This window comes from Peromyscus maniculatus, chromosome 2 (genome assembly GCF_049852395.1).
Source record: "Peromyscus maniculatus bairdii isolate BWxNUB_F1_BW_parent chromosome 2, HU_Pman_BW_mat_3.1, whole genome shotgun sequence".
Classification (NCBI taxonomy): domain Eukaryota; kingdom Metazoa; phylum Chordata; class Mammalia; order Rodentia; family Cricetidae; genus Peromyscus; species Peromyscus maniculatus.
Window position 1 is genome coordinate 21,825,438 of NC_134853.1, and position 21,013 is coordinate 21,846,450.

At 42.3% G+C, this 21,013-nt stretch overlaps 2 protein-coding genes across 5 annotated transcripts in view; one reads left to right on the top strand and one right to left on the bottom strand.

Annotated features, from left to right (window-relative positions):
• Positions 1–21,013, bottom strand: part of LOC143266765 (uncharacterized) — a 401,183-nt gene that overhangs the window by 214,352 nt on the left and 165,818 nt on the right. The gene's annotated exons all lie outside the window — the stretch shown is intronic.
• The window catches only part of LOC102904548 (signal-regulatory protein beta-1-like), a 67,739-nt gene that overhangs the window by 3,550 nt on the left and 43,176 nt on the right, over positions 1–21,013 (top strand). For 3 of the 4 annotated variants that reach the window (XM_076563835.1, XM_076563833.1, XM_076563834.1), the window contains exons 2-4: positions 10,437–10,790; positions 19,045–19,356; positions 19,815–20,147. In XM_076563835.1, the coding sequence (XP_076419950.1) occupies positions 10,437–10,790; positions 19,045–19,356; positions 19,815–20,147 (999 nt within the window). The remainder of the gene's footprint in view (positions 1–10,436; positions 10,791–19,044; positions 19,357–19,814; positions 20,148–21,013) is intronic. The other variant, XM_076563836.1, reaches the window with a different exon arrangement.

Sequence of the window (21,013 nt, forward strand, 5' to 3'; positions counted from 1 at the left end):
ATGCAGGAGTATCCTGGGAGCTGTTGTCAGGGTATAAGACAAAATTTATATCAATTTTGGAGTGAAATACCATTCTAGTAAGGGACTAGGACATGAGGGAATGAGGAGAAAAAAAAACCTTGAAAGGAGAAAATTAAGGGAGGGGTCTGGAAGGGTCTGGAGGACTGGGTATATATTCTGACTGTGGGTGAGGAAGAAAGGTTAACATTGAGAGAAGAAAAGAAAAACCAACTTGTCATATATTTTAAATTTTTTCTTGGACCAATAAATCACTATCTTAAACGTCATGACTTACTTAGTCTATCATATCTTCAGAACTTAACTCATACTGTCATAACTTTAAACCTGTCTTAGACCTACAAACTAATTTTCCCTGTCCTACATAACTTACTTGTCTGTTTCTCATAACCTTCAGAAACTCCAAATCCTTCTTAGTGTAAAGCTTGACAGCAAGGTAAAACATATATATAAAACAGACTGAGTGTTTCTTGTTGTTCAAGCTACAGTCATCAACATCAACATCTTCGGAGACATGTGAAGGATAAATTTGTGTAGGAAGAACAATATAAATGGCTTTTGTATCAATTAAAAAGAAGAGACTTACTGGCTACCTGCTCAGTTTCCCTAGGTGCCTCCATGACTGTTGGGGCAGAGGTCCCAGGGCAGCATTAGTTTTTGGCTACCAGGCCCAGAAGACCCAACAGACTTTCCCGTGGAGTAGGAACTTGGGAGTTGAAGGCTACCTAGTCCAGGCAAAGTCAGGCAATTAATTCCTCACTGTCCTGGGTGGTGATATTTTATCTGCACTAAAATGTGGTGATATTTTATTTGTATGTTAATAAATAAAGTTTGCCTAGAGATCGGAGGAAATAGCAAGCCATTAAGTGAACATAAAAGTCAGGCAGTGGTTAGCATACACACTTACTCCTATCACTTAGCAGGCAGGGTCTCTGTGTTCAAGGACACACTAGGGAATAGTCAAGCGTGGTGACACATGCTTTAATCCCAGTGCCAACCATAGAGACCTGGAGGTCTGTACAGACAGGCAGTGATAAGAAAGTGAGGTAGCTGGGCTAAGAGCCAATGAGAGGACAGAACAGCAAGGCAATAAAAGTATGGGTAGACAGGAAGTAACTCACTTTTGGTAGCTGCAGAGCTGGAAGGGTAATGTTGGTGGCTATCACTATTTCCCTGATCTCTAAGGCTTTCACCCCTATATTTGGCTCCGTGTTTTTCATTTAATAAGACCATTTAGAAATTCATCTACAGTCCTGTTTGTCCACAGTTTAGACAGGGTCAAGGTAGCAAGCAAGGCAAAGGGCAGTTTTTCACCCAGTAGCCAGCTCTGTTACCTTTAAAGTGAGCTCCAGGTGAAGGATTTTTAGTGCCCCATCATCTTTTTTGGAGGAGACTGGGGGTGCTGCCAGAAACTGGCATGTCTCTCTATCATGCTTGTTTTATATGTCTGAGTTTAAGCTGCAGGCAGTTTAAGCTGTATCAAGTTTGTTTTGTATGACTGAGTTTAAGCTGCAGGCAGTGTCAGGACAGGAAGGGTTATTAAGTTGGGAAAATAACCAGGGTCTTGGCTGAGGGAGGTGTAAGATAAGAAGGGCCATAGAGTAATTAAAAGTGGAGAATTTGGCTACAGGAAGAGAAGAGGGAGGAGGCAGTGGCTGTAGAGATTTAACAGCAGAGGCTGAGCTGACAGGGGACACAGGAGAGCAAGTGTGGCAGGAGCCAGTGGCTGATACAGGGAATTTGGTTTCAGGACAGCATCAGGGGACATCATGGGGCTGAGATGGTTTTCGGAGCTATGGCAGTGATGGGGGCTGGTCAGTGGGAGATACTTTAAGGAGAAGGGGGTAGAAAAAAATGACATTTTGTAGAAGGGAAGTTTTGGGAGTGTAGAACAGAGTTAATGTACAAGAGATTTGGGACTCTGTATTTGTGTAAGCTGCAGGAGGAGTTTCAGGACAGAAAAGGGTTAAACTGAGAAAGTGTCAGGAGGGAAGTATGGCTGGCCTTGACAGAGGAGGCTGGCTGGCATGAGAGAGTCAGTGACCAGGAGCTGGGGATGGGATGGGCAGGGATGGCATCGGGGGCTGCAGCAGCCATGGGGGAGGCTGGTGGGTTTGTTTGGGTTACTGATTGTTAAGGAAAGTTGGAGAGACTGACCAGCTGTTGGGAATAGCAGAGTTGAGCAGGCAGGGCAGCCAAAGACCCTGTGGCAACTCAGGGAAATGACAGGCTAGGAGAGGGAATCTGAAAAGGACAGCAATCTGTTTCAGAACAGAAGGAAAAACAGGTTGATAACAGTTTTAAGTGGAGGTGAAGTTTTTTGTCAAGAAAGTCAGAGCAATGGCTGTGATGTCCAGCAGAAGAGGGTGTGGTCTGTGGCTTGGCCTGTAGTCATAGCTGTTGGTCAGCTTAGGCCTGAGGGGCGTGGCCTGTGGCTCTGGTACCTGGGGGGAAGAGGAAGAGTGGCCACACACCCATGGCAGAAGTGGCTGGCATGGTCTGCTGAGATTGCAGCAAACCAGAGGCTGAGGGCATGGCTTTCCCTTGGTTGCAGCATGTCATGCACTGACTGGGGGATTCTGCTGTTGTGACTGCCAGCAAGCTATAGGGTTGGGGTTGGGTAGAGTGCAGGGCAGTTTATTAGTGACAGTGTTCCCGCAGAACTGCTGCAGATGTTTGGAGGACCAGAAAGTGGAAGGGGAAAGTTTGGAACTGTGATTAGAAGTGGGCAGAAAAGCAGCTAGAGACATGAGGAAGCATAGGAGTTCTCAGAGACAGGAGGCAGAAGGCAGGGACAGCTGGAGACTTGAGAGGTCTCCAAGAAGGAAAGGGGCTTTATCTCCTTGTTTCGGTCCTTATGCCCATAGAATTGTAAAGGTTTCAATTGGACTGGCCTTAGGGAGTGTAAGGGCTATTTTTGAATATTAGGGTGTATCAATAATTTTGAGTTCATGTTGGAATTTTTCAGTCATGATGGAGAATATGGATTCTCTGTGCTAATGGTGACTTTGGGCCTAGGGCTTTCTTTGGTCTGGAACAGCCAGAGTCCTCTGGGAGGGAGACCTGTCACTCAATCTCTGTCACAAAGAGCAAGATAATCCAGGAACTGTCAGACAGGATTTTCGGCAGTTTAAGAAAGGGCACTGGATTCTGGCAGTGTGGCCCTCAAAAGAGAAAGGACAACTTCCAACCAAGCCAAACTAAACAGTATGTGTCTATTGGTTCTCCAAGGGTGTCCACAATAACCAATGAAGGCTGTGGTGGGGTGCAGTCTCCTGAATATTCAGAAGACAGAGCAGGGACACTCGACACACCATGGCTGTCACCTGATAACCTGGGAATTATTTAGGACAGCAAGGGAAGGGGAATTTGCCAGTCTGCTGCTGTTGGATGAGATTGGGCATAAGGAGGTCCGAATGTACCAGTACTGTGCTGGAGGTGCTAAGGGATCCTGTAGACTGACTCATGGGTTTTGGCACCAAAGAAAGGAAAAGTATGGGCTTAGGACCCTCAAGACCAAGTTCCCAGCACTTTATTTGCCAAGATGACAGGGGAAATTTATTTGCCCCAGAGGGACAGAGGGTAAGGATAAGGGACAAAGACAGAGACAGAGGAAGAGGGAGAAGGGAAAGGGAACCAGAAAAAGGTGACAGGGATATTTGTCCTGGAAAGACAAAGGACTGCCTCTGGATAGAAGGGAGACAGATGTGGCACATAGGAACACTGCATTCTATAAAGGTAAAATGGGAAACCCCATGTTAGGATGAGGTGCTTAATTTTAATTGAGGATGATAATTAGTTGAGTCAAGGAAGGCTTTTGAGTGCTTTATTTCAATACTTTGATAGCCTGACCTTGGAAGTTAGCCTTAGGAGGAGGGATTGTCCAAACAAGTGAATAGACCTTGGGGCTAGCTTTAGGAATGTAATCTGATGGTTTTTATTAAGGCAGAGGGAACTGGGGAGAAGGTCAATGTCTGCCAGGCCACATGCTCTAGTGGGCTAGTGTCCCTTCACTGTGAATAGAACTAAAGGACTCCAGGTAAACACCAGGACTGACAAAGGAGAGAAGTTCAGAACATTGTTCATTTTCTAGAGGCAGTGTCCTGAGTACTGCTCTGTGAGTCCATCTGTTGCAATAGGTGAACAGAAACATCCTATCAGAAAATTATTAGAACACAATAACTAAATTTCTCCAATATTAAAACTCACAAAGTTACTTTCAGCAGAATCCCACTTAAAACAACATAACTCTGAGACCCATCAGAGAACACAAGTCAGTCCCAAAGCAGCTGATGGCCTGGCTCCTTGCCTATCCCTGCTCACTTCCTGGCACACTGAGGCTGACATGCAGGCCAGTGGCATGGCCAGAGGGAAGTGTCTCTGCAATGCTCAGCAACCATTCCTTCTCACTTAGGTTCCTCATTCTGTCCTCTCTCCTCCAGTTCCTTCCTCATCTGACCACAGACTTCTCTACAAGTGCTGCTGCTTTGAGGGGCTGAACTATCATTTTGTCTTACCAGTGCCTGTGTTCTGTTTCTAGGGTTGCCATGGCAATGTACCCTAGGCTGGAGACCAATACAATAGACATTCATTTCCTCAGAGTTCTGGAGGCTGGACACCAGGGTCAAGATGTCCACTGAGCCACTTTCTTCCACGATGCCTCTCCTGTTGTAAATTGTACCTTCTACTTCCTTCTACACAGGATCTTACTTCAACCTGTCTCTGTGGAACTTCTCCATTTATTGAAATTTAACCAGTCACAGTGGGTTAAGGTTCACACCAATGACTCAATTGAACTTTACCCCTTTAAAGACCCTGTTCAAATACAGTCACATTATGAGATACTGGGGTTATGGCTTTGATATGTAGAGCATAAGCAATTAGTGTATAACAGGTCCTCACATGTCACTAATCTTCTTAATCTTCTCCAGGGAGCTTTGTTTTCCTCTTCTCATGGTAAGGATTATTGACACTGAGTGTCCCTGCTCATGATTCCCAAAGGCTGTTTGTTTTCAGTTCCTTATTTGTCTGTGAGAAAAACTTGATGGCTTCAGGTCAGGGCTTAGCAGCCCTCAGGCTTCCCACTGTGGTTGGGGCATCTATTTTGTCATCTAATATTGTAGAAGTCAATCTTTAAAATGTGCTCACTACATTCCCACTGAACCTAATACTAGTAATAATTGATGATTCCTTCTGATGATTCTAGCACTTCCTGAAGCTTGTTATTTTTATCAAACTAATATTTAGTTATCAATTATTTCTTTTCCCAGCTCCCTTTCTCCTAAATATGTAAATACAATTTGCTCAGTACATACACTATTACCTGAACAAGGACAACACCAATACACATAACATTAAAGGGGAATATGTCACTGACAGACATTGTGTGTCTTTGCTCTGTCTTTTTAGTCATGCTCCAGTCCTGATTTGCCTTATTATTGTCTTTCTATCATGATCACCTGTCTTCCTATAGGCTCCAATGCAAGAGGATGGCCAGCAGATTGAAATTTCTAACCTGTGATATTTAGTACAACTTCTACTTTTATTGGTTGATTTACCTTAAGAATTTACTTTAATATTGGGAATTTATCTAGCACAAATGTTACACTTTTAATCTGAAATATACTCAAAAATTCATGTATTACAGGCTTTGTTCCCAGGTAATGACACTATTGTGAGAAATGACTGGTGTTTAGAACGTAAGATAGACATGAGCAATATTATTGCATTACATATTGACTTCATGAGGAGGTTCTGCCTCCCCTGAGGCCACAGCAATGGAGCCAGCAAACACTATCATCCATGAACTCTGAAACATGGAGACAGAGGACTTATTTATTCCTTTGAATTACTGGTCCCAGGTATTTTTCAAATTAATAGGAAGCTAATTTAGGAAGCTATAATTATCTCCTGGTCCACAACTATATCTGCAGCTAGATGCAGCTCCATAATCTGCGCCCAGCTCCATGACACTGTGCAGATTATCCAGTGTCAGTGAATGATCCATGACTCAAAGAAATCAACTGAGGAATTACTTTTCTTTCTTTCTTTCTTTCTTTCTTTCTTTCTTTCTTTCTTTCTTTCTTTCTTTCTTTCTTTCTTTCTTTCTTTCTTTCTTTCTCTCTCTCTCTCTCTTTCTTTCTGTCTTTCTTTCTTTCTTTCTTTCTTTCTTTTTTTGTTTTTTTTTTTGAAACATGGTTTCTCTGTGTAACAGTGCTGCTTGTCCTGGATCTCTCTCTCTGTAGACCAGGCTGGCCTCGAACTCATTGAGATCCACCTGCCTCTGTCTTCCGAGTGCTGGAATTAAAGGCATGAACCACTGCCACCCAGCTGAAATTACTTTTCAATGTCATGAACAGTCACCATGTCCCAGATACTGTAGAAAGTCCTCCACTGTTCTGTGTCATATGGACCTACATGTCAGGTTAATGCTCTTATCACACTGCCACAGACACAGAAAAAGAAAAAGAAGAAACAACTCTAATGGCAGTGTCTAGAGCTGTGGTTTGAACTCAGACTGTCTGACTGAAGTCATGGGATTAACAATCACTCTTCCCAGATCTATGTCATGAGTTTTAGCCTGGTGAATTGAGGACAGGGTCTATAGTAATCTGCTTCTGGGCTCCTCAAATTCCTCCTTACATGCAAACAGCTTTTCTTTGGAAAGCTCATTCACATAGGAAACTAGTTTTCTATTTCTATGTAAGTTACAATTAAAAGTGGGGTTCAGGCCGGGCGGTGGTGGCGCATGCCTTTAATCCCAGCACTCAGGAGGCAGAGCCAGGTGAATCTCTGTGAGTTCGAGGCCAGCCTGGGCTACCAAGTGAGTTCCAGGAAAAGGCGCAAAGCTACGCAGAGAAACCCTGTCTTGAAAAAAAAAAAAAAAGTGGGGTTCAGTGACATGGGAAGATGTCACACTGAGCAAATCATACATAGGGGAGAATTTATTGAATACTGACTATGAACTAGAGGCTATTGAGAAGAGATCCAAGATCCTTCACTTTTACTGTTATGTACCATGCTCTGTTCTCTTTGCTGAAACACTTCGCTGGCATCATTGTGACACGTGACAGGCTTGAATGTTGCTGTCATTATGGTTCTGCTGGGATAAGTTGAATGCTGAGGCTTGAACCCCTGTGCTAGTGTGCTGGGATTCCTGTGGACTCACAGATGAGGACTGACTATCATCCACAACTCTACCTGTGTGAAGTCAGAAACAATTCCCTTGCTTAGACAGTGTATAGCTACTGCAACCTGGGGATAGGACAGAGAAGAATGGTGTTTCTCCCAATCAAGGCTGCTGTGCAGACTCCAGCTGGTCTCCCTAAATCAGCTAAAGCCTGTAATGACTGGATGCTTCCATTCGCTATGATCACCCACATCCATGCACACAGAGTTATCTGAGATTCTCATGTTCACTCTGCAAAGCAGATTCCACAGGTGTCAGGATACTAGGTTCAGTTTCCTGTGCTCTCATCCTAGAAAGGCAGGTTCTAGTCCCTCCCTTGATGACTTCCTTCCCTCTCCCACAGTTGGTTACCTCAAAGTGCAGCTGGCCATTGCTGTAGTTCTTTGTGAGAGATGGCATTGACTTTCACATTTCCCCATATTTACCATATTACCTTCAGAGAATTAAATTTATCAAAGTACTTTAAGTGTCAAAAACATTAGTTCGATTTAGTTTCTATTCATTATGGTATAGCATCTATGCTAATAAGAAATGTTGCAGAGGAACGGCTCCTACAAATGTGTCCTGTTTAAGCAACCTACTGGAGGAGCAAGCCATACTTACCGTTTCTATACTTTCTGTTATATTCCTGTGTCAACATTATAGGTCCTATTTCTCAATAAAACTTGAAGTTACAATTTTGCTTTTAAATACTATATTAAATCAGTCCATAAAATTCTGAGAGTTGCTATATTTTTCAAATTCTGGACTTACATTATCTTAGTACAAAAGCTAATTAGGTATTTTTAACCTTTATGGTCTTTTCTAACAAAAATCTTATTGTAGGAATTTATTATATAAATTTAGGATATCCAGTTGGAACAAATTATAGAATTTCGACAAAATTATTTATATAATTGGTGTACATAGCGATGTCAAAAATATAAGTTATATTTTGTAATATAATCTAACCCATTCCCATTATTTTTCCCATATTTCATTTTTTAATCAGTAAGTTTTCTAAGACTATACACATGTTTGCTAGATCTGGCATTATCTCATTACACAAGGTTTTAATTTCACAAAGTTGCTTTTTGCTTTGGGCCTAAGTTATGTAGGGAAGCAGATTTTCCACATCAGATATTTTTGTTGGAGACCTACAGTGACTGTGAGGTCTGATCCCATTCCCAATCCTTCCTAGCAGCTCCAGGTGCATGACCTGCCTCCCTAAGGCTATTAAGGAGGACTACAAGGTAGAAGATTAGAGCCTCCATTACCAAACAGCTAAATGGAAGCTGGGAGCTCAGGATACTTTATGAATTTAAAATGTCACCATACAGACAGAAATTGTAGTGTCTTTTAAACTGGGCCTTATTCTCTGGGATCCCTTATTTCAACACAAGGGAGCCCATTAACATTTCCTCTATGGGAGGTATCATTTTAATGAATATAGATTTTTAACTAGGAACAGCATGTTTTCTATGGTGCTTTGGACCCATAGTGTTGCCATGTGTGGAATCCTTGGTTTTACTTAAATCCTGGATGTAGTTTTCTTCTTTTAGAACTGTAAATACACACACTGTCTCATTGTCTCCTGGATGTTGACATTTCTGATATGAGCTGTGTTCACATCATTAGCAGGATGAGATAAGTCATGCTCTAGGCTACTCTCAGCATTCTCTGTTACTCCTCTTTTGTCTGTTGGATTCTAGTGTGCACTGGTGTGAGTCTCTCTGAGTTTATCTCACATTGAATTAGTCTGTTAGATTTATAGTTCTGATATTTTAATAAACCAGGAAGGTGTTAGACAACAGTTTTTTTTCTAATTATTTTGCTACTATACTCCAAATTCTTCAATTTCTTCTCTTTATTGTACCCCATTCCCCTGCAGTGCTAATTAAGTAATGCTATTGTGTCCATTTCCATGGTTTTAGATATTTTTTGTAACCTACTAAATCCTCTGTGCATCCTGTCCATAGGACTAATGGACTAAGTTATGTACTTCTCAACTCCTGAATGACATTTGGTTCCGGCTCACAGGTTATCTCCATTTGGTGTTATATTTGGCTGTAGACTTTTCTTTAGTGTTTTTCCTTACTTTCCTTTTTCACTTTTCATGTCTCAAATGAGTGTTGTACAGTCATTGTCCAGTAGTGTAATGCAATGAGTACAATTCACTGCACCTACCAGATCATCGAAGTCCATCCAAGAAGCGTCAGACGTGTCAGTGTCATGGGACTTAGAGTCATTGAGCAAATAGGGGCTGTGATGGGAAGACAGGTGACAAGGGAGAGCACAGCCAGGTGACCACACCATGTGCAAGGAAACAAACCGGGCCTCCTGGAGGGTGGGGTGCTGTGACCCTGTGACAGTTGCCTTGTGACACCAAATTAGAACTTCTGAACTCCAAAGCATGAAATAAAATATTTCTGTTGTGTCAAACCATTAACTTTATAGGAATCTGTTGCATCATCATTAAAGTCAATATAATGCTGGGGTTGGAGAAATGGTTCAAGGGATAAGACCACTTGCTACTCTTCCATGAGACCCAGGTAAAATTCTGAGCCCCACATGGTGACTTATAACTATCTATAACTTCAGTTCCAAGGGTTGTGACATCCTCTTCTAGCTTCCTTGACCACCAGGCTTGCATTTGTTGCACAGAAATACATGGAAGAAAATACTCACACATAAAATTAATTAGCTAACTACTGTGATTATAACACGTATTTTAAGAACTGGTATCAAGCAGAGGGTTTACTTCTCTAATGAAGATGCATGTTATTGCATATTGGGAGCTATCTATGGCCTTATCACTTCACCTGATAAAGCAACCCCATCGTGAGCTACAGGCCTGGCCTAAAGAATCTTGTAATCAAACATACATCTCATTAACTTTATCCAGCTCTTACACTCATATCTAACTAGCTTTAAAGAGTCCCATGAATCACACCCAATACTATTACACGAGAAGGGCTCATGCCATTTGCATGGAAGGGGAAAACCAGCAGATACATGATGAAGCATGAGAATTGCAAACCGAATTGGGGCTTCAGTCAGAATCCTGCCGAGTTCTCAGTGTCTGGGATTCAGTTTCCTCCTGTGTGTTAATCCTTGTGTTCAGAGGCCCCGGGTGAGGAGAACTGTGATCATGTCATGCTAAGCTCTAGTAAAGTAGCAGTATATGATTATGAACTAGAGGAGCCTCTGGGTTCCCATCAGGATGAGTACTGACTGATGTTTCCTGCAGGAGCAGATACACAGAAGGAGCTGAAGGTGATTCAGCCTGAGAAATCAGTTTCTGTTGCTGTTGGAGACTCAGCTACTCTGAACTGCACTGTGACCTCCCTGCTCCCCGTGGGGCCCAAGAAGTGGTTCAGGGGTACAGGGCAGAGTCGTCACCTAATATATAGTTTCACAGGAGAGAAGTTCCCCAGAGTCACAAATGTTGCAGATACTACAAAGAGAAACAACCTGGACTTTTCCATCCGCATCAGTAATGTCACACCTGCTGATGCTGGTACCTATTACTGTGTGAAGATCATCAGAACAGAATCTGACAAGGAGATTGGGTCTGGGGGAGGCACAGTACTGAATGTGCTTGGTAAGTACTGCGTTGTCCTCCTCATCCCTGATATCTCAAACAGGTCAAAATGTGCCCAAGTTTCTGTGAGCAGCAAGGAAGAAGGAAGTGTGGAAGTGACCCTCATATTCATAGGGTGACATTATTCCAACCGTGGACCAAGGGAGCTGAGGCCTAGACATCCTATTGGCTAGAAGTCCCCTTCTGGTAAATGGGGGTAAATTAATACCCTTGTCTGAATGCCCAGCCATGCATAGTTTTCTGTCTGTCCCAGCATAGTCCAGCCTACTGGCTACATTAAGACTCTAAGAGCTGACTGCCCTGTCCAGGGACAGGTCAGACCTAGCCTACTGCATCCAGAGTGTATTTCCCCACCTGAGTAAGTCTTTCCTTTCTGCCCCAATGACACAGGACCTAGTTATGACAGGTTCCATCTAGATGTCCACAGAGATGCCAGGTAGCAGGCAAGCAGAAGCTCTTTACCCCCAAGGTATGTGTCTCCTCCTCCCAAGAGGTAAAGCACATCAAAGCAAAAAGTGACAGGGTCAGGGTGCAGTGTCCTTTTCTCATTTCCTCTTCATCCACAACACACTGAGAACATTCCACAACATGCCCACATTCGCTGTGGAATGCCTCAGCCCTGGTTTAGATGCTGGCACCAAGCTAGGCTTATGACTTGGATTTGTCTGAAAATGTTATACGTCAGGGATCAACTCTCAGGAACTGAGGGTTCTGGGCATTGTAAGCTTATATCCTGGAGTGTCTCCATGTGGAAGATCTCCAGTCATCAGCTGAAGCAACAAGACACTCGGTTTGAATTTCCTGACAGAAGCCTGAGGTTTTCTTTCTAAGTCTTGATTCTGGGAATTTTACAGAATGAAGGACAGTCAGACTACCCAGCCCTGTCCTGTTTGAGATGTGAGCCCTGTGCTCCAGTGCCCTGTCCATGATCACATAGCCATTGTGATCATTTTTGCTGAGATCTGGTCTTGACCTACATCTGACTCCTGGCCAGCTTCTTGCTGTCCAAGCATGAGACTCCATCTCAACTTAGAAGCCTGATGTATAAGAGATGCCAAGTCAGACGTTCTCAAACTCAGCCAGTATTTCCATTCATCAGCAATTACCCAAGGTTTCAAGATGTTACTTACACTCAGATACTAATAGTAGTGACTGGAAAGTTATCCCAATGGTAGCCATAACTTCACTCCATATTAGAACCGATAACAATTGCCCTCTGTAAACAAAGCATCATAATCTAGCAGTTAGAGACACACTAATTCAGATCCCAGCTCAGGAATGGTACATTTGTTTCAATTTGTCTCTACAGAAGCATCCACAGTGGATGACCCTATTAAACCACAGTCCTGGCAATAAGGCACAAACCCTGTGGTCAAGGCCTGCTGGGTTTCAGGGTGAACTGGTTTATTAGCATATTACCTGTTACTCACCTGTGTGCAGCTGCAGCAAGTCTCACAACCCCTCAATGGAGAGGGACAGGGAGAGTGGCTTCATCCTAACTCAATAGATGTCACAGATAAGGACAACGAAGTTCTAGGTCACGGATTTCTTCGGCAACCCCAACCAGCTCACTTAAGTGAGTGGCTCACTTAAGATGCAATCCATAAGCTTCCAGTCATACTTCGTCTGCCATGTCATTTGCCCGAAGGATGCCCTTGATGACAGAGTGTATGGAAGGAGGGAAAAATACAATGTGCTATGTGTCCCATCTCTGTTAGGTCATTTTCTCCCTAAGCATGTGTTATAGGGGAGAGGTCACTTCTTCCCTTTAGAGAAGATGCTGAGGTTCATAGTGGACACCTGACTTGTGAGCAGGTGAGGAATAATCAAGATGTTAACAAAGTGCCCTTCATCACAGACTAACACGGAATACACGGTATACAACCTACATAGTTTATTCCCTAAGCAGCAGTCAGAGAATGGAGCTGCCTCCTGTATCTAGTCTTTAAAATGCCATCTGTCCATGGAAGAAGGAAAAAGGCTGTCTCCCAGAGCCTGAGGCCCCTGGAACAAGAACCTCCTGTCTGGAGACCACTGGAACAGGGATTTGGCCTAGAATTCCTCAACTTAGGTTCTTAGAGAAGAGTCCGAGTCAGTGGCAGGGTTACAGAAGTGGGGAGTGTTGCTTTGTTGTGGTAAATGAAAGTGAGGGCACAGGAAATGGCCTCTGAGACACAGCAGGGAAGTGGGGACAGAGTCTCTGTTTCAGCCTCAGTGTCCTCATCTGTGGCCTGGTGATGACCACAGACCCTTTGGAGGTAAAGGCTAGGCCCTCTATATACCATCTGGCACAGACCCAGGTGGCATCATGGTTTTAAAACCCTGGGTAGCTTACTGAACTTGAACCTCAGTTTCTCCTTCTGTATAATGTATACATATCGCTGCCATGAGGACCAGCCTCTAGTAGCTCATGGTTTGAAGAGGAGCCCTGGAGTCAGTGGACTAATCACTCAATTTGAATTTTCTATCCGAGGGAGTAAAACTTTATCCTCTGAGGCCAGCAAAAAAGGGAAATCACACACACACACACACACACACACACACACACACACACACACACACACATACACACACACACACACACACACCTTTAGGGTCTCTCTGTCATCTTTTCTCTCTGTTCTTTCTTTTTTCCTTACTTCTATTTAGATTTATCCCTTTTGTCTCTCTTAATGTCTTCCTTCTAAATAACTTAATTTTTATCTTACAGCTTATGTATCCCAGCAAAATATTTTAAGCAGTATAAAAATTATAATGTGGTTACATTCTATTTTTTAAGGGAATGATTACAATGAATACAAATAAAATCCAACATGTTTTCCATATCCCTTACATGATTAAACATTTTATGTATTGCAGATGAAAAACAAGTTGTCCCAAAAGCCCACATACATTCATACCCAGGCAACTTGTTATAGATTAACAGTGTGTAAGCAAGCAAAGTATGTTTCTTAGCCAGTTCTTTTCCTGGCATGCTGCATTTTATGGTTATAGAGAAAGGGGCAGTCATTTCATTACTTATCTCAAAAGGTAATCTTTTAAGAAATCTTAGAAGAATCACAAATCTAAATTTTTATATATGAAAAAGAATGTCATCTCTATTTTAAATCCTCAGGGTGCATACTAATTCATCAACAGTTTTTTTTATTTTTTTATTTTTTATTTTTCGAGACAGGGTTTCTCTGTGTAGTTTTGCGCCTTTCCTGGGACTCACTTGGTAGCCCAGGCTGGCATCGAACTCACAGAGATCCGCCTGCCTCTGCCTCCCGAGTGCTGGGATTAAAGGCGTGCGCCGCCGCCGCCGCCGCCGCCGCCGCCGCCGCCGCCGCCGCCGCCGCCGCCGCCGCCGCCGCCGCCCGGCAACAGTTTTTTTTTATATCAGGAATCTGAAGTCTGAAATAGGCACAAATAATTAATCACCATCTTTGATTGTCAACCCATCCTTACAAGGAAGGCATGTTAGCTAGTAATAACTGGGCTGCTTTACTCTTGTTCCTTGACCTCAAATCACTCATTCAACTACCTGCCTTTCTGAACTTTAAATTTTTCCACCAGTTTTCACCTCAAATCTATTAACAAAAACATCTTAACCTAACCTAAGTCATAGCTAAAACTTTGTTTCAGCCATGATGCACACTGAAACCCATGAACACAGCTCTCAACATTAAGATTAAAAGAACTTGAGCTATCTTAGATCTGGTACACAATTTTCTTTCTTAATCATTAAACTAAGGAACAGTCTATACAGCTTCTCAAGAGAAAATAGCTATGTCACATTTCCTTTTTCTTATTTTCTATCCTCTGCAGGCCATGCTTTATTAAGGGTGGGGGTGACAACATATCTTGCTTTTATCTATATTAGTTTTCCCACTAAGAGAGCCATTATCATAATACCTTGCAATATTTATTAAAAACCCTCAATCATCAAAATCCTATTTAAACTAACACTATAATTGTTTAAAATCATCACTTCAGTTCAACAGTACAGATTGGGAGGAAATCACTTTTGTAATTCACATGGAAAAATGCCCAGTAGAACAGAATATTTCTATGAGATAATCACACTACATTAAAGGCAGTGAGGATTCCCCCTACCCATTCACACCATGCCATACACTAGAGAAAAACAGCAGCAGCAAACATGTAAAGGCACAGCAGTAACAATAGACATTCTGTGGCCGAAGCCATTGGGATCTTGCCTATCTGAGAACACCCATCGATGCCTTGCATGCTGGTTGACCGATTCCCCTGAAGTCAATTGTCACCTGTAGCTCCTCTGACATGGACACAGGCTTATACACCTACACCCAATTTCCAGGGTGCTATGACAATCCAGAGAATTGCTAGGAGACTTAAATCAGGAAGCCATGAGTGAGAAACTACTCATTGTGGAGTCCTGTTTCCTTTTATGTGATGATGACAGCCATGGTACCTGGTCAATATTATGGACACAACCTAGATGTTGATATCAGGGATCATTACACGGCATTGGTAGTTCAGTGCTCTACAGGGCAGAAGACTGAGCCTGTCCACATATGCATCCCAGCACTGCTACTCTTTGATGTGTGCCACAGGGGCCTCCCTCACATGGTACCCTCTCCCTGCCAGCACAGTATGTAGACCGGATATACTGAAGGAGTAAAGTCATACTTAGAGGGACTGCTGACTTGTAGGACATATTTTCAGTGTGAGCTGTGTTACTAATTGGCCATGTGAACTTGGACTCTTTACTCTCCCTCTCCAGACCTTAATTATCAATGAACTTAGGGTGGAGTTGGAGGTTCTCCACTAAATGCTCTTTGAAATAATCTGGGAAACTGAGAGAAATCCCAGATCCAGGTTCCTTTCATTGGTCTGATATGAATTTTGGTATCAGAAATATCTATGACTCCAGAAGGTTCTAATAAACAACCTGGGTTGAAAATCTTTTTGATACATTTTGTGAAGCAATAGGAAATATTTGAAATTATTCCCTTGATAGAACTGTTAGGCCGCCAAGCTGAGGAATGACAACACTGTATGTTTCAGAACAGCAGGGCACAGCCTGCTGAAAACAACCTGAAGACCAATTAATGTGCCAGGGACATTTCTCCAGGAGGAGACCCCAAGGTCCTTAAAATCCAGCCAAAGCAGAACCATGTTCAACTTCACTCTCAGGACATAACTTTCCTAGATTGCACAGGTCTGCATTAGAACAGTTTCAGGGGCCAGACATTTTTCTTTCCCTCAGAAATCTATCTAATGACACAGTACTTCACTGAGCCCTGGCACTCTTCCTTATCATGGCCATCAGCTCTCTGCAATTAGCCCCTGTGGAAGAAGTGCTTACAGTCCTGATTGTGCTGTAAAAGCCACTGGCCAACTTAGTGAGAGGATCATTAAGAAGGAGAAGGATTTCAGGGTATAGAGCAGTAGTTCTCAACCTGTGTGGTCGAGATCCCTCTGATGGTGGAACAACATGGGTCCACATACCATATTGTGCATATCAGATATTTATATTACTGTTCATAACAGTAGAAAATTACAGTTATGAAGTAGCAACAAAAAATAATTTTATGGTTGGGGGGGTCACCACAACATGAGGAACTCGTATTAAAGGGCTATAGCATTGGGAAAGTTGAGAGCCACTAGTATAAAGTAGATATTTCATGGGAAGGGCAAGAACAATCTAGAGACAATGCCATCTTGTGCCTTTATGGATTTTGCTGCAGCTAACAATGGCAAAGAATAAATATATGATCTCACATCTAGTAACAACTGCAGTGACAAGTAGAATTTGTAAGCACATATGTAGGCATGGGATTCTACCTTCATTTTCAAATTTCTGTGGTGATGTTTCATACAGTTTTTATGGAAGGGGATGCTGATGTTCATTAGCTTGGTTGACTTGTAACATACTTCTATCTCTTGGGCTGGTTCTACTTTCTGTTAGCAGCTTTCCTTGGCAGATATCCTATGACTCTGGCATTTCCAATATCTTGAGTTTTCCAAGGCAACTCAGTTTTCACCTTCACAGCTTCATGAAATGGCCTCTCTAGGCCTCCATTCAGGGATACCCATGACACATGCATAGCCTCAATGGCTTTCCTTGGTCACTTCTTGATTGTAAAGCCATAACCATGTGGCCAAACCTGACAAGTTCTAGTGCTTGCAGTGGCTGGAGTTACCTGTTCAATGACATCTTCATCAGTTTTCTGTTTTCCATGGTTTCCTTTACTGACTAACCCTGGATGTTCTGAAACTTGCTCTGTGGTTCAGGCTTGCCTGAAACTCAGAGATTCACCAGCCTGCCTATGGACCATTGGGATTAATTGTGTATACCACCATACCTGGATCTAAGACTTTCTTTAATTCCTTTTCACATGTTGAAATCATAGTTGGGTGGGATCTTGCCCTGACATCACCACTCCCTTTATTCCATTTCTTCATCTGTTTATCTCTTTGAACACAAGACTTAGCTCCATTCTACTTCCTTGTGTTCTCTTTCTCCTCAAATTGTGAATTTTGATTTTTTTCTTGCTCAGCTTGCTCTTTTTCATTTTAAATCTTCATTAAAGTTAACACTAATAAGCAAATGATAGAGTCTATATGAGGCTGTTTTTAAGATTTCCTCTGCCAATGGAATTAATCCAAATCTCTTCAAATTAGCCACAGGCAGACTTTTCAGACAAGGACAAACAGCAGCCACATTCTTTGGCAAAATATCAAAAGAACCATCCCTAGGTAACATACTAAAATTCTTCTCCTCTGAAACTTCTTGAGCAGGGGTCCCACAGTTCAGATTGTCCATCTTCCTACTAGTATAGCCCATTAAGTAGTATTTAAAGCATTATATTACTTTACTATACCAAAGTAACAAAGTCCAAATTCCTCCAAAAAAATCTGGTCAGGCATATTATAGCAATATCCCAGTCCCTGGTACCAAATAATGTCTCAGTTAGGGTTGCTCTTGTTGTGAAGAGACACCATGACCATAGAAACTCTAATAAAGGAAATCATTTAATTGGGTAGCTTGCAATTTCAGAGGTTTAAAACAGTGTCATCATGGCAAGACATGGCAGCATGTAGGCAGACATGTTGCTGAGGAAGGAGCTGAGAGTCCTATATATTGATCTAAAAGCAACAGTAAGTGAAATGTGTCTAACACTGAGCATAACTAGTGCAAATGAGACCTCCAAACCCACCCTATAGTGATACACTTCCTTCAACAAAACCACACCTCATGATATTGCCACTCTATGAGCTTATGGAGGTGAAATACATTTAAACTACCACATCTCTCAAACCAGGTCTGCTAGTGTTTAGATTGCTTAAATTCAAATAAAACTTGTTTACATTCCTGGTTTGATGCACAAATCAGGAGTCATATACGTAGAAATATAAACGTATATGATATCGCCAAATGCAGCCTGATACACATAATAATGTCAGCCAAGACATCTACCAGGCACATTGCCTTCCTACCACTTATCCAACCATACTTGTGCTTTCAACCAGGGAGTGTTACTGTCTGCTCAACAGGCTCATACCTACCTGTGTCTCTTATGATTAACCATTAGGAAGTGAACCACCTTTAGCTTCTTCTGCAGAGGGTAAGCACTGTTTTCAACCTCAAGCTAAGTCCACCTGAAGCCCATTTAGAGATGCAGACTAGTGAGCTCTCAATGTTAAATATAGACTTGGCACAGATGAGACCTACTAGCATGTAGTTAAGGAAAGAAAGCAAACAACTGGGGGAAGCAGGAAGGGCTCTAGCTTTGTGGTACCTCTGTGATGTCATTTATTTCCTGGGTTACTACTATAGATGTAAATCTACAAATATTTTTCCTAGATTTGCTAGGTTTCCAGAGGAAGCCAGCAGGAGCAGATGATAGAAAATATAAAATGTACTAGTAATTGTCTTCTTTTGCTGAGGCTGAGAATTCCACCTAGCTTTGTCCTTCCTCATTTCTTCCTGGGCATCTGTGCTAAACTGTGGAGACAAAAGAACAAGGGATACCACAGAAGGACCAGGACAAAACCCTGGATAAAAACAAACCAAAAAAGCCTTGAGGAGAACGAACAGTTAAGGACTGTAGCTAGAACACAGCTATGACCTTGGAGTAGAACATGTCATTGTGGCTGAAGCTCTGGTATTGTTACCAAGCACCACATTAAATGATGATGGTGACAGTATCTAGGAAGGTTCTTCACAATGTTATGTCATCAGTGGTGACCATCACAATTAAAACCTTGTCTATATGCTTCTTTTTAGCTAAACCATCTCCTCCTGTGGTTTTGGGCCCTGCATCCAGAACTGTAGGTGAGCAGACAGTGAGCTACACATGCAGGTCTCATGGCTTCTCCCCTCAGAACATCACAGTGAAGTGGTTCAAAAATAGAAATGAGCTCTCTCATGTCCAAACTACTGTGAACCCTGAAGGAGAAAGCTACAGTGTCTTCAGCACAACCCGGGTGGTAGTGGTTGCTGAGGATATCTGGTCTCAGATCATCTGTGAGGTGGCCCATGTCACCTTGCAAGAAGGTCCTCTCCTTGGAACTGCCAACTTGTCTGACATCATCAGAGGTAAATGTCTTGAAATCCCAGCTCAAGCTCATTTCTGTTCAGAATGGTTTGGTCCATAGTTCCCAGCAAACATTCATGTATAACATATGGAGATGGGAATCATAGACTATGATCAGCATATAAAGGAAATTATATTTATTGTAACAGAAGAAATCACAGCTATACTGATTATGAGCCACCCCTCAGTCCTGGCATTTTCATGTGTTTTGCTGCTGTTATTGATATCCCAGTGCACGGGGAGTTGTGATTATTAATTTCACTTATTATGACACTCACCCCTCCACTGCCTGTGCTCCTATGTGTTAGGTGCTGTGTTTAGTAGCTGTACTCCATCACAAAAACTTGTCCTGTCACCAAAATGCACTTGCAACAGGGTTGGTCCTCCTCACTTCATCCCCTCATCTGGAATCTGTCCGTCTAGGTTCTGTCTGTTTCAGCTTCTGCTTATCTTTTTTAAGTTCCACCCACCCTGGAGATCAGCCAGCAGCCATTAGTTGTATGGAATCAGATAAATGTCACCTGCCAAGTGAATAAGTTCTACCCTTCAAGCCTTCAGCTGATTTGGTTTGAGAATGGAAAAGTATCCCTGATAGAAAAGCCTTCTACACTCACAGTTAACAAGGACGGAACCTACAGCTGGACCAGCTGGCTCTTGGTGAATGTATCTGCCCATGAAGAGGACATGTTATTCATCTGCCAAGTTGAGCATGATGGACAGCCACCAGTCCTAAAAACCCACACTGTGGTGGCCAGTGCACAGCAGAGGGAACAAGGTATTGGTGCCATCTCTGGTGAGTCCCCACCCCAGCTTCTTGGCTGTTCGTAAATTTTGTGTCTTTTTTGAATGTCAGAGGTAGTGTTTATGTTTATTATGCCATAATCCTATTATCTACAAACTAAGTAGGATGTTAAAAGTCGGCTTTCTTTGCCAACTTCTAACAGGTCTCACATATTGCTCCATTGATATGTTGACATTGACAGATATTAAATAAGGGAGACAGGAAGGCATCATCCTACCCTAGCATGATCTTTTTACCTAACATTTGTTATATCCTCATGTTAATCTTCTTCCTATTTAGTATCTTCCTTGTCTCCATTCCATTTTACACTTTTCCATGAACATTTGGGTCCTCACTCAGTGTTTTATGCTACCTCCTGAGTGTAATTCTGACAAGCCTTCTAAGGACCTGTAGTTTTACTATGGATCAGGAACCCAACTGACTCATAACAGGGGCCTCATTTCCTCCATCTTTGTTATAATGGACAAATATCAATGTATTCTGACACTGAATGATCATGTATTGCATGCAAATTTCAGTTTGTCTGTGATCTTGGCCTTTCATCAATCACCTAATGAGTCATCAGTTTTACATACAGAGAATCTAGGGGTGGCGAAGCAATGGAGATGATGACTTCTTGCCCTGAGACCATGTGATCTGGTCTAATGTATTGAAGGGAAATCTAAGGCCCCCAGGAGCAAGGCCATCAACAGTGTATATGTTGTTTATGACAGTGTATATGAAATTTAGCTACTAGAGTTAAGTATTTCCCTTTGACTTGTTACTATACTAGTACTTAGATAGAGTTAAATAGAGACCCATTTATATGAATATTTCTTATTGCCTTCTCAGGAAATACCAGGAGTGGCCCTCAATTC